Source organism: Magnolia sinica, chromosome 15, assembly GCF_029962835.1.
Source record: "Magnolia sinica isolate HGM2019 chromosome 15, MsV1, whole genome shotgun sequence".
NCBI lineage: Eukaryota > Viridiplantae > Streptophyta > Magnoliopsida > Magnoliales > Magnoliaceae > Magnolia > Magnolia sinica.
Genome location: NC_080587.1, coordinates 63,515,876 through 63,529,785, shown reverse-complemented (window position 1 = coordinate 63,529,785; position 13,910 = coordinate 63,515,876). Strand labels below are relative to the sequence as shown.

At 37.3% G+C, this 13,910-nt stretch overlaps 2 protein-coding genes across 2 annotated transcripts; both read right to left on the bottom strand.

Moving 5' to 3' along the window:
* Window positions 1-1,608: 1,608 nt before the first annotated feature.
* LOC131227120 (uncharacterized protein At2g29880-like) lies at window positions 1,609-2,784 on the bottom strand. The gene is made up of 2 exons (XM_058222837.1): window positions 2,340-2,784; window positions 1,609-2,269 (listed from the first exon to the last, which is right to left on the bottom strand). Exons 1-2 carry the CDS (start codon window positions 2,676-2,678, stop codon window positions 1,706-1,708), a joined length of 903 nt encoding a protein of 300 aa, XP_058078820.1. The 5' UTR covers window positions 2,679-2,784; the 3' UTR covers window positions 1,609-1,705.
* A 541-nt stretch (window positions 2,785-3,325) lies between these two features.
* Window positions 3,326-3,589, bottom strand: LOC131226960 (uncharacterized; the record flags this gene model as incomplete). The annotated part of the gene is made up of 1 exon (XM_058222651.1): window positions 3,326-3,589. A coding segment is annotated over one exon (264 nt), but the record flags the coding sequence as incomplete, so codon positions are not given.
* Window positions 3,590-13,910: the final 10,321 nt, after the last annotated feature.

Genomic DNA, 13,910 nt, shown 5'->3' with positions numbered 1-13,910 from the left:
TAAAATCCATCTTAAGGCCCACTGTACCGTTTATTTGACATCCAATCTGTTGATTAGGTCATACAGGACCAGATGAAGGGAAAAACCAAAGATTAGCTTGATCCAAAACTTTTATGGCCCCCAAAAGGTTTTTAATGGTCCACGCTCATTCAACACTGTTTCCTGTAATGTGGTCCATTTGAGATTGGGATATACCTCAATTTTGGTCTTATACCCTAAAATTATCTAGAAAATTAGATGGACGGCGTGGATGAAACACGTACGTCATGTTGGGGCTCATAGAGCACCAACCACCAGCGAGTGGCTGGAAGCCGCTTTGAATGACGGATGCGGAAGGAGCCCTCGGGGTGAAGTTCCTGCTCAAGGATGCTGGGTAGGGCCCAATACCATGTGTTTTGAAAATCTATTCCGTTAATCCGTTTTTAGATATTATTTTAAGACAAGAGACCAAAAATGAGTTGGATCCAAAAATCAAGTGGGTCACACGATATGAAACAGTGGGGAAACAAATACCTACGGTTGAAAACTTCCTAGGCTCCACCTTGATGTTCATATGCCATCCAAACAGTTGATAAGGTCATTAACACTGGGGATGAAGTGAAAATACAAAAGAAATTAAAAATAAAAATAAAAATCCTAAAACAAAGCTTTTTATGGCCGTAAGAATGTTTCAACGGTTCTTACTGAATCCCCACTGTTTCATCTCGTGTGGCCCACTGGAGTTTTGGATCCACTTAGCTTTTGGCATATTTTTCTAAAATGAGCTCTATAAATGGATTAACGGAGTAGATTTCCCACAAACATGGTGGTGGGCCCCACCCAGCATCCTTTCGCAGGAACTTATCTGCGAAAGGCTTTAGCCCGCAGAACGCTCACCTACGAACCAGTTCGCACGGACTACGTACAAACTTTTTTGAGAACTCATCATACATGATGAGTTTATAAAATCTGAATGGTCCACATGAAGCAGAACCTCATAAAACTCCGTGGTATCAAATTTTACTTTAAACCAAGACTTCGGTGGGCCATGAAAAATGAAAACAGTTTCTTCCCTTGATTTGCGTTTCTCTTTGCCATGGCCCACAAGAGGGTTGATTTTCAAAAAGCTAATTGTTGAGGGTCAAATATTACATATCAGACCCAGTTATTGCCTGTACAAAGTTGCGCACGTGCGTAGGTGAGCATGCCTCCTTTGGCACGAAATCCACGTATAAATTTTGGGGCCTGTTTTGATGCCCGTAGGTTCTTTTAAGTTGTAAGTGACTTACCTTTAAGTCACTTACAAGTGAAAGTTACTTACAGGTAACTTGTTTGGATGTGAGTTGTAAGTCACTTACAGGCAAGTTGGTTTTTCTGTTTGGATAGCCTATAATTTATTCACAGGTAGAAAATTGTATATTCACATCAAGCAGAGCTTATATTGAGGAATTGCTCTAAAATGTTATAATCATATAAAAAAAACATAGGATCAAATATGTTTTTTTGTTGAGTCCGTTAAAATGTATATTTGAGATAATTATTAAGCTAAACCAATCATCATGAGGGCCTTAAAAGTGGGCCCACGAATTCAAAATATCTATAATATGGAGTAATAACTCAATTTAAGCATTGAGAATAAACTTAAAAATATTAATAGAAAATCTAATAATTAAATTACATTACCAATGTCTTCTTTAACTATAGAAATTACATTTAAAATTTTTTACTAGGGAATCATCCTCTCCAACCATTCATTCCTTTGAATAGGACTTACATGATCTAGGAATGTAGAAGCAAAATGCGGTCTTTCCGCAAGGAATGTGTAGGCCCTATACATCATGTCAGAATCAATGGTTGTCATATTCTCCAACTCATCCCATAGTCTTTCTGCTGTTTTAGTTTTGAATGAAACATATTCATCCATTGTTTCCTGCATGCGTTCAAACTTTTCAATAACAATTGATGCAATAGAGGCATTCTTCTTCTTCTTTAATGGCCTTGGAGCAGAGTTTCTCACATCCCTTTGACCGCTTCCTTCGCCATATTGATATTGACCTTGTGTTCCGTCGGAATATACATCATCGGGTGGTGCAAATGGTGTATATGATCCAGAGAGGTATGAGGACAATGGGATGTCATCCATGTAATGAGATGAATGGAGGACTTCTTCCTCAAGATCGGATGTAGTTCGTGCTGCGTTCCCGGTAGCAGAATCGTCCCCACATATAATATCAAACTGAGCTAGCAGTGGGAATGGCTTGTTTCTGATATGAATAGCTTCAGGTTTTGCCTATAAAACAAATGAAATTTAGTTAGTTTTCACTGTATATGAATGACTTCAAGTTTTGAATGAACTTCACCTTGATGAATTCATCCCAAACGTCTGGTTCAGCGGTAACACATTTTCTTTCTTCATCCCAACCGAAGCCACTTTTGCTAAGTGCAAGCTTTGCCAAGTTATATTTCTTTTTAAGCGTTCGTAACCGATTCCTGCACTTTTCTCCATCCACTTGCACAGAAAATGTCTCCATCACAATTTTTGCTACTTTATTCATACTAGCTTCTCGAAAAGCGTTGTCAGATTTTTTTCCCAGCGATACTTCCTCAACTAAGGCGTTTGCCATACATTCATACATGTATGATGTCCAATTAATTTGTGCCTTTCGGCCACTGCTGCTTGCCTTTGCATTTCGTGACATACCTTAAAACGTTATACATTTAAACATTACAAACATGTAAAGCCACATAAGATATAGAAATATAATATAAATTGCAAATAGATGTAGAAATATTATAAATTGCAATAATCTTTCTATCAGCATCCACATTCTATATATATATATATATATATATATATATATATATATATATATATATATATATATATATATATATATATATATATATATATAACTAATTGATGTTTTGTTCTGACTTGTATGATTCCCACATAGCCGACGCAAGTCCAAGTCTAAATTCCCTCCATCTTTATTTTTCCCTCCTAGTAGCCGCAGATTCATTTCGGAAGTCGCATTCATTCTCATCTTCACTACTCTCATTACCTTCATCTTCATGCATCTCACTTTCATCTTCACCATTACTGATATCATTGTTATTTTTAAAATCAAGCTCTTGATCACGTTTTTCATTGATAATATGATTATGTAGGATACAACATGCAACAGCAACTATATTGACTTGTGTATTTAAAGGATAGCCTGAAGCAATCTTCAATATGGGAAATCATGCCTTCAATACTCTAAAATGTAATCTGCTTATTAATAAATAAATATATATTTATAAGTCTACTTAGATCAATACCTGCTAGGACAATCAATTTGTGTTGTCAGTTAAGAGCATCTGCCAATATTCGTGAATCTGATGCCGATCCCTCCCACCCCGTTAGTACATATTGAAATGTTAAATCAAAAGAGTAGCTTGCTAACACATTTTGGGAAATAAATCCTTTTCGAATACGCCACTTGGCTTGCTCTTTTATACTGATCATCGCTGGAATATGTGAGCAGTCTATAGCTCCAACACAATCCTTAAAGTACGGGAAAAACCTTGTACTATTCATTATTTTGGGTGGTACACCATTTGCAGGTGATTTTATAATATCGTGTTATAAAAGTACAACTGCATTAAGCATTTTGTTAAAGTGACGACTAATTGTTTCCCCAGAGTGGTTAAAATGATACTGCATGACACGGTTCTTAATATTATGACTAATTATATGAAGAAAAATTACTAACTCTTCTTCCAGTGATACGCCAAATGTGTCTCGCAGGTTACTCTTTTCATGTATCATATCACGAAGGCTAAAGAAAGCATCTTTGTGCATACGAATGTAGTTAAAGCATGTTGGCCCCAGTCCATTAATAATCGCATTCGCAGCCTGTGCGCCTGTCCAATTTTGTTGATGTTCTTGTGATTCTTCTAACATATTATTTTTATCAAGCCAAATAGTCATTAAGGCACAAGTCATAGTCATTGTAGACATCATATGAAAATTCATCTCAAAATCCGAATCCATTTCGCAAATAGATTTAAAAATCAAAGAATAAATATATAGTAAGATAAGTTAAATATTGAAACAAATGATTGGCAAGGTCACAAAGAACCATACAAAGAGACCACAGTTGGGTTCAGGTTGGTTCCATGTGGTGGAGATATTTTTTTTTTGAACAAGAGGCTATAACAAATAAATAACAAAAGAAATGAGTTAAGAACAAGAGGCTAGAACAAATAAATAACAAAAACAATGAGTTAAGAACAAGAGGCTAGAACAAATAAACAGCTCTTTTTGTTGTTCGTCCAGCCATCAAAAGGACTGGGTGTAGTGACTTCAAAGTATGGCTTGCCATCCTCTCGAGTTATATCCAGCAGAGGAAAAAGAATATCTAGGAAAAAAATTTCTAAAATGTCGTTGAATTACTGGAGTGGTAATAAGCTGATGCTGGGGGCTAATGGATGGGGCCAACCATCACACAAAGTGAAAGATGCTGTTTCTGAGGGTGCCTGACTGGAGCTATAATTCCAATGTTATCTTTTCTCCCCCAACAAATTATATCCTGATACATAGGAAGTGAAAGCGTCCATATGCACCGATCCATTCTGTGCAGTTGGATCCCATGGTTATGTTCAAGACCATTGATCTTATGAGATCCACAACAGACGGGGATGAAAGATTGGAAGATCCAAGAGATCCAACCTTTGGCCTTTCTTCTTGAAAGTTATTATCCGCTGTGTCTCCTTGCCATCCCGATTAATGGGCCATGAACCTCTGATCTTAGGATATTTTGGGGAATCTTTTGTCCACCCTTCAAATCAAGATTCCCAAAGGGAAACCATGGGCACCATTTCTACAGACCGGTGCATCTGGATGCTAATTCCTCGGTCTCCAGCATGGCGTGCTCAGTAAAGGAACTCCACAGGTGAGGAATGAACATGTGGTTAATCTAGGAAATGCACCATCATGCAAGAAGAAGAGAATTTGCAACAGACATTACATGCTTCCTACCATAGCATGCCAACCTGTGTATGCCATCAGTCCTATTGACAAGTTTGACAGCACTCACCAGATATGGTTGGATTCCCATTCCTTATATCCATGTCCGCGCACCCGTCTGCATTGTATCACTTTGAACTATTGATCAAAGTTCCTATGAACTGTTTAAAAATGCAGAATTATGTTTTACAAAGAAAAAAGAGAACAAATGTTAACCAGTACCCATTGCCATCTAATATATGGTTGAACAGTCACCAAACAGTTGGGACTTTTCTTCATTTTCCATCATTCAGGTCAATGCTTCTAGCAAATTGAGATTCAATTCTCTACTAATAAAAGATCACTGGCTTCATGGCAAAATTTTCTTAGATGTTTGAACTATCTAGTCAATGTGGACATTAATGCAGGTACATGTTAGGAGGTCTGTCAAGGGAGGGGAACTAGAAGTATCTCTTTCAACTGAGAAAGAAAGAGGAAAAGGTGTTATGAATATAATCTTAGTTTGGAGTCTAGATGCATTATGCATTACCAGCAACAGCAATCTCATTATTCATAAAGACAGGGAGATTGATGAGTTTATTTTCAATAGAATTAGAGTTGGTTGGAGGAAGTGGATATGTGCCTCTAGGTTGTTGCGATCCCTTCATTGCTGCATCTTTTGATATGTAAGAGACAATTTATAATGCACAAGCCAGATGTATGGCTTTGCTGATAGAGCTAAAGAAAATAATAGATAGCCATCAGTAAAAGTAGTAATTTGTCCAAAACCCAGATACCAAATAGCAAATTCAATAATGTGAAACTATGATCTACAAAAACCAAAAAAATAGAAGCCCTTTTTTTTAATTTTCCAAGCTCAAAGAATTGACAACTAAATTTCAATTCCTCCATCTTGAAGACCAATATAAATTCCTATACATTATTTAATGCTGTTGTGGATAACTTCAAATCTGAACAATCTCCATTCCACACCATTCAAGAACAAACACATCCCAAGCAATAACAATCTTCCACAATGACTGGTATGATGATCGATTAGGACTTACGTGGGGTATGAAAAAAAAAAAAAAGGACTTGGGGGACCAATCAAGGTGACTCCCTGTTGAGTGTCGATTGGCAAAAACAATGGGGCCAGCCTGTAGCATGGTGGAGACCCCTCATGACAATTTCCACTTTAGGGGGCCCCGAAATGTACGGTGTGGATCCCATCATTCCTACGACAGGAACAGGGAGACAGACTAAATTGATAGTCTGGCAACAGCTTAACCAATCCCCAGATGAATTGGTGGTTCTCCATAGGCAAAAACAGTGGAACCCAGCCATGAATTGAATGGAGCAGGTCCAATCATTAAAGCAACCCCAGCTGAGCTGGTAGTCCACGATCTATCCCCACAGCCATCGAAAATCAGAACAGATGAGATTTAGGGCCTGTCATCACTGCAATGGGAAAGAGGAAAAGAGGCTGAAACAAACAAGTTAAGTGCAAATGCAATGGGAAGAAAACAAGAAATGCCCATGAAAAGGAACTGTAGTTTCTCCAACATCCAGAAACCAAATGCATTGATGTACGGAAAATAACAAATCCCCATCAGCAAAAAATCATGATTTATACAAAGAATCGTTAATCAATGATGGCCCAAATTAACAGAGTTTCCACATGCCAACAGTTCACATGAGTGCAGCACAGTTATCAGTGATGGACAATGGACACAAAAGTCACTCCTAACAATCCAAGCCATCCAATTTTTGGACTTCTTCCAGTTTGCATATTGACTGACTGCAGGATCTATTTTCATTTTACCTTGTCCATTCACAGGCCAGTTACCACAAGGCTAACATCATCCGTGGGGTATGACCTTGCTGGATGGTTAGTTCAGACATGATGATTTTGCATTTCAAGCAAGGTTCCCAAATCAACGAGCAATATGTCAATTAATGTATAATTTGGATGCATCCCAAGTAAAAAAATTAATCCAACATCAATGCTGATCTAGATAGACATTGAAACAGGTTTTTTTAAGGGCACTTCACAAGGCCATCAGAAAAAATAAAATAAAAAATGAAAGTCAAATTGGTGACCCAAAATCAACATCCTGGATGAAGATTTAGAGGAGTCCATCCCACCTGCCACTTGGAACACCTAAACAGGCCCTAAATTTGTACACAAATACATTTACTGCTTACAAATACAAATACTGTAGTTGTTAGACCAAAACAAAAAACAAAAAGAAAAAAAGGAAAAGAAAAAGATGAGAAAAGAAAAAAAGAAAAAGAAAAGAAAAGGCTCCAAAATTAAGAAATAGCCTGCTAGTACCATTAATGAAATTATGAAATAAATTATGAAATTCCCAGTATGTAACAATTGACTATGAAACCAAATTAGGACTGGTTTCATGAGATGTAAGCAAAAATATTCAAAATGCACCATTGATGTTTAGGACCACTTTTAATGCAATCCCAAATTAGGACTGGTTTATCCAATCCGTCCATCTATTTCTTCATCTAAAATTAAGTATTAAAATGGATGGACAGTGTGGATAAAATACATATATCATGGTGGATCCACAAAGTTTACGCATTACTCAGCACATGATTCCTTCCGCATAATACTCAGCCATGCACCATTTGGCAAGAGTTCTTTTGAGAACTTTTTGAGAACTCATAATACGTGATTTGAGTCCAAAATCCGAATGGTCCACGTTATGCAGAACCCCATGAAACCCCCATTAGCCAACTTATACTTTGATCTAAAATATTGATGGGCCATGAGAAAAGAAAACATTTTCCTACCTTGATTTGCATCTCTCTTTTCTATGGCCCACCAGAGTTTTAAATCAAGGCGCAAATTGGTTCCTAAACATTTTCATGGGATGCTGCATCACATGGTCCATTCGGATTAGAGGCCTGTAACAGGTGTGAAAAAATGCGCACATGCGCAAGTGTGGCAGCGTGCCTTATATAGTAACGTCAAACCACTCCCATTTTCAAAGGAGAAAAAGGGTGGATGAAACCCTACCATTTCGAGAGGAGAAAAGACAGAAGGCACTACGCAGCGAGAAATTGCAGAGATGGAGAGAGATTGCAGAGAGGGAGGGGGAGAGAGATTGCAGAGAGAGAGAGAGAGAGAGAGAGAGCTTGGGATGGAGAGACGAAAATGCAATCCCCTTTTTATAGAATCTTATCAATGGTGGTTTTTGGTGTGGTAAATGGCGGTTGTTGGTGCGGTAATAATGAAGCTTTGCTGCAATAATAGTGTTGTAGCATGTGGATTGGCTGAACTGCTGCAAGGCTTGCTGGAGTTCCTTCAATGGCTGCCGCTTCCTCTTCAATGGCTGGAGCTTCATAGCTATAATGGTGGTTGGTGGGTTTGTGTGTTTCTCCCTCTTCCCCTCTTTTTAAAAATATGACCGTTGAGCATGTAAGTGACTTACAAGGAAGTGACTTCCCACCCCCCTCGCCCTGCAGTTTTTGGGTATAGATTTGCCTATAAGTGACTTACAGGTTGTAAGTTACTTACGGGTGATTTTTCTCCCCCAAACACCACCTGTAAGCATGCCTCCTTTAGCACGAAATCGACGTTTGAGCTTTGAGGACTGGTTAGGGCGCCGCCAATCTCTGTTTCAATCCCTCTCTCACACGCTCTCCTCTCTCCCTTCCTACAGATCTCTCCTTCCTCTCTCTCTTCCTGTCGATCTCTCTCCCTCCTCTCTCTCTTCCTGTCGATCTCTCTCTCTCCTCTCTCTCTTCATGGTGAAAATCTGGCGACTCGCCTGATGGAAAAGGTGGATTTGAAGCTCGGGTTAAATCAGATTCACACAGGTGAAAGTATTTCTCTCTCTCTCTCTCTCTCTCTCTCTCTCTCTCAATATTAATGCCGATTTAGGAATTTGGGAGTTAGTAGTTTGTAGATTCCCGATTTGAATGTGGACCCTTATTTCAGGATCTGGAGATTTTTGGGTTTACAGATTTGAATGTGGACCCCAAATTGGGGATTTAGGGATTTTAGGATTTTGGGGATTTGCGGACTTTTAAAATTGGGGATTTTTTGATTTTACAAATTGGGATTTTCTGATTTTACAGTTTTTTCTTCTTTTTTTTTTTTTTTCTTTCTAATTTTCACGATGGATCCTAAAAATCAAGGCCACGCCACAAGGAATAGTGTCAAATCATGCTAAATTTACTATATATGGCCAAGATGAGTCTTGGAATATCCTGATTTTTGGGGAATCCATTCATCCCAGTGTGGCAAATCATATAAGTAGATTGGAAGGCATATAAATATCAGGGTGGAACCTGTATGTACTTTGGACGATTTTGGTGGTGGGAATTACTATTTCAACTGTACCCCGACAGGTGTTGTCTTTGGTTTTGGAAGATTTTGGGTACCACCCACTCCGCACGGTCCATATAGGCAATTTGGATCATTGCAACATGCCCTGGATCTAGCTGCAGTTAGCGGTGAAACTTGGACAGGTGGATTTGGATTGAAGATGGATCTAGCGGTGCAACATGTCCTCCTTATACACAGTAGAGATGTGAAAGATGGAGGAAACATATGTATACTTAGAGAAAGCAGTTAATTGTGTCTACTGTATAATATAATCAGATTTTTTTTCCAATGGTTTAAACATTGCATTATCTCATTTGGCATCTCTACTCTAATGGAATAAGAACTTTTAAAATAAGAGCTACTCTAATAACCTCCTTTTGTTCTAGCAGTTGTTTTAAATAAGCTCATTTGGTAAATTTACTTTTCAAATCTGAAAACAGCTCTTATTTAAAATAAGCATGTTTGGTAACATGTTGAAATAAGGGCATTTTTTAAGGGTAGTAGATATCATTTTTAAAAAAATAAAAAATTACAACATGGCTGTGTGTTGATTCATTTAAGAACCTCCTATTTATTTATTTATTTATTTTTTGCAGGGTTTGAAGATAGAAAAAAAAAAGTTTGAATCATTAACCTTGATCATCAATCATTTAGGCCCCACGTATGATTGATAATAACTCTTGGGAACTACTTTGATTGGATGAATCCAGCCATTTGATCAGTGGTCATTGATCAAATGGCTTGCATTTTTGTTGTCAATTATGTGGGTGGAGAAAAACATGAGAATCACACCCACTTTTCAATGATCTAACAGTTATGCTTTAGAAGTGGACAATGTTCTCTTCTCTAAGTAACTGATATGCTACTCTTAGCTTATCCTTTTGTAACTGATATGCTTGAGAACACACAAAGCTGAACTACACTTTGCGGGGAACAAAGTATAAGGGAATGTTCAAAACAGCTGCCTTGATAAGCTTTGTGGGCCAGATTGTGCATTCTTATTTGCTAAACATCTTTCAGGAAGTTTTACATCTGTGATTTATCACAATCCTATGGTTCGATGCAAAGTATGAGCTTCAGAAGTTTCAGTCCAATAACCAAGAAAATTCAAGCATTTTGATTTCCTGTTAGATATCCATGTGTAGTGTCAGCTTTATTTGGACTAGTATTCATATTTAGATTAATTAACACAAAATTCTATTACTAGTTAAAGATTACTGCTCCCAATTCCCAAGACAGAAACTATGATACACAAAATTCTGCCTTTGTGAACTAACTCCAAGAATGATTTCGATAATGCTGAAAGGAGTACGTGCTTTCTTTGTTGCAAGGTGGATAGATATAAATGAGCTATTTAGGTGCATTTTTTTTTTAATCTTTCCACAAAACCAGTGAATAAGACTTCCCTTCCCTTTTTCAACCAATAATTAGGACTTGGCTTAGGCAATTTACATAACTCTGCTTTATGGGCTCCCATGCCATGTGAAATATTGAATATCACGGCACTATTATATAGGCTTTAACCATGTAGAGCATCATGATTGATTTATACTTTATAATGAGGCATGTTGGAAATGTTTTCCATGATATCTGATTCGGGAGTTAGTTTTCCATGTTGACTATTTTATTTTATTTTTGCATCTTATACTAGTCTTCTTGATGTGATTCTTCGACCCATTACCCGGATTGTGTGTTTATTTCTTGTCCTAATAAGTTGCAGTCTCCTTTGATAGGCAATAGCCTACATACTTTTGAAATATTCTGACACAACAATGTTACCTAAATTGCCAACACCACTACATTTTCCAGTTTGAATTGCCCCCGATTATGGACCATTTACAATTACGCATCAACTATTTTGTCTCTCCATTATCGCTTACTTTCATTTATTTTACAAATGTATTGTTTCTCATTTGTCTTTCCATTATCTTTCTATTTGGCCTTTAATTATCTATCTTGGGATCTTCCATTGTAGAAATTTTCTTCTAAAAAGTTGTATGTACATTTCAGATCTGTTGCAATTAGTTAGATTTCAATCCTAGTTGCTTCATCTATCTTGGGATCTTCCATTGTGGAATTTTCAACATGTGTGCAATTTTCTCATATATATGCAGCCTCTCTCAGCAATTTTGGGTTGGCTTTTATATAAAAGTTGTGCTGCCATGTTTGGATATGAATTTGTTGCTCAAATTTACTAAAACTTTTCCTTTGTGGCTATCATGAATGTTTTGATGGGTGGCTTCCAGTGTTACTATGACACTTCTAAGGCAACATATGAGCTCATTCAAAAGATACTACTTACAGGACTGGAGCCTAGAGCAGTTGATGTGTTTCTTGATTTCATTTACTACTCAGGTGGTCCTCTACCTGACGAACTGCTCAACCAAGTTAAGGTTAGGCATCACCCCACATGATGTCAAATTCTATTTCTTTTAGCCTTTCGGTTCCTCCAATTCATGAAGCTGGTTCTGCATTTCTATGTATTGTTTTCTTCTTCCTTTGAAGTCAAGGTTTGTGTTATTTTGTTGATATAATTTAGAAAATTTTCTGCATCAGTATGCAATCGTTCTTCAAAGCATTTTCTTTTATAAGATTTTATCAGTTGTTCTTTATCTTTATTCAATTTCCCAAGTGCTATTCAATTTTTGCTCATGCCTCATCTTGAAATAAGGTTTTTCTAATGGAGTTATTTTGTTATAACCAGGGAATTCATGTTTCAGAGGACTTTGTTGCCGAGCAATTGAGGTCCATGATTTCTGATATGTAGGTTGTTGTGGTAAGTGACAAGTACTCAAAAGCAAGTTATGATAATGATGGTGGAAAAGGATTCATGTAGCTGACCCCAATTAGTTGGGATAAGGCTTAAATGATGATAATGATGGTCTTCCTTATTTTGCTTTAGGTCACTCAGGTTGGCAGCTGGTATACAGGAAGTCAAAGTTGAAATGGTAAATGGTTTCCTTTATTCGCTCCATTTTTATACATGCAAATTGATTTTCACATTCTGTCCTTCATTTGATATGATTGTGTGCCAGAAAATGATGCCCATCCCAAGCATTACAACAAATATGATGTTGAACTGTGGTGCCAATTATTTCTATTGTTGGTTATTATGTTGGAGGTGGCTTCTATTTTTTCCAGCTAGCGATATTGAGGGATTCATTAAGCTAACTGGATTGTATATAGGAACTAGAGTCCATTCAGCTACAAGTCTACTTATACTTCTAAGATGCGAAACTATAGATGAGCCTGAGTCTCTTCTTTGTTTCTTATCTTTGTTGATTTGTCCTAGGTTCCATTGTCTTTCATAAGGTTGATAAATTATTAGATATGGTGGCAAGGCAGCTCAATTGAGTAGTTGCCTTGTAGCCTTGCATGCTTGCATTGATGTCTTTATCTTTGAACAAGCTTTGCATTGATGTCTTTATTTTGCACTCATGTATGTGAGTGGATAAGTGATGCCATTCTTGTAAAAATTTGCAAATCATATTTGTTCTTAGTTTGTTTTGATTCATTTTTGTTCTTACACTTGGGTTATTATTTTGCTTTTGAAGGTTTGCCAGGACTTTTTACAAGGAAAATGCAAACGGAAATCTTGTCGATACTCTCATGTTTTAGCTCATGGAGTGCCTCAGGTCAAAGATGCATACTTATGATTTCTTCATTGTGATCTGGAAATTTTCATTTGTATTGGTTCATGTCTTCTCTTCAAGCCTGCTGTGTATTTCTTGTTTAACAAAACATTATTTCATTCGCTTAACAATTGGATGAATGTAGTAAGTAGTAACTATGAGTTGGTTCGATCATGTTGCTCCATGGATGGTGCTCTTTGAGGCAACATTTAGGTCTCAGGTGTGATCCCAATTTACCTACCCACAGAAAAAAGGGGGAAGAAACTACTATTTGGTGGAATATACAATATATTGGAGTTGTTCTCCTATGCTTTATTGGCATGGAGGGAGGGGCTGGAGCTGGCTGGACCTCGTGATATTAAGAAATAATTTGAATGAGTCTTAATGCTTTCTAAATGTCCAACTAAGCCTTAAAAATTGATATAACAGAAAATATTAATCCAAACATGAAAACATGACACAACAGTTTCATGTTTTTATGTTTTATTTGGAGAATTCATCACTGTTGCTATGTGCAACATTTTACTTCTCTGTCTGAGTTACAGTTCATTTGCAGCAACATGGAGCACCTATGAAGTCTCCTGGTTCTCGGCTTCAACTTGGAGATGGTAAGTTGTAAGGTCATAGGATCCAGCTGCCTATTGTGTTTTCTAAGATGTTTATGTTTTGCTTATAATTTGAATTGATGCTTCTGTTGATGATTGGAGCATCGTGATGCTTTTATGTGATTAGATTCCCATAGTTCACTAAATTTTCATGTTCAACTTGAATATAAAGAAATTGTTGCTTATTTTATATTTGCACTCAACGACACATGTGTAAGAGCTGGAATTGAACATGGATGCTTTACTCTAGGAAAGCAGTGAGCGGTGGTCCCACCGACATCTCCCGCGTCCTCTGGTTCTCTCTGTTTTCTTCAGCTCTGCTCTGGACACAGAAAAAGAAAAAAAAGAAGAAG

Excerpts from the sequence above, each read along its gene's own strand:
- LOC131227120 (XM_058222837.1), bottom strand. The coding sequence starts at position 2,678 with ATGTCACGAAATGCAAAGGCAAGCAGCAGTGGCCGAAAGGCACAAATT. Across the intron at positions 2,270-2,339 it reads TTTGGGATGAATTCATCAAG|GCAAAACCTGAAGCTATTCA; the intron begins GTGAAGTTCATT and ends TTTGTTTTATAG.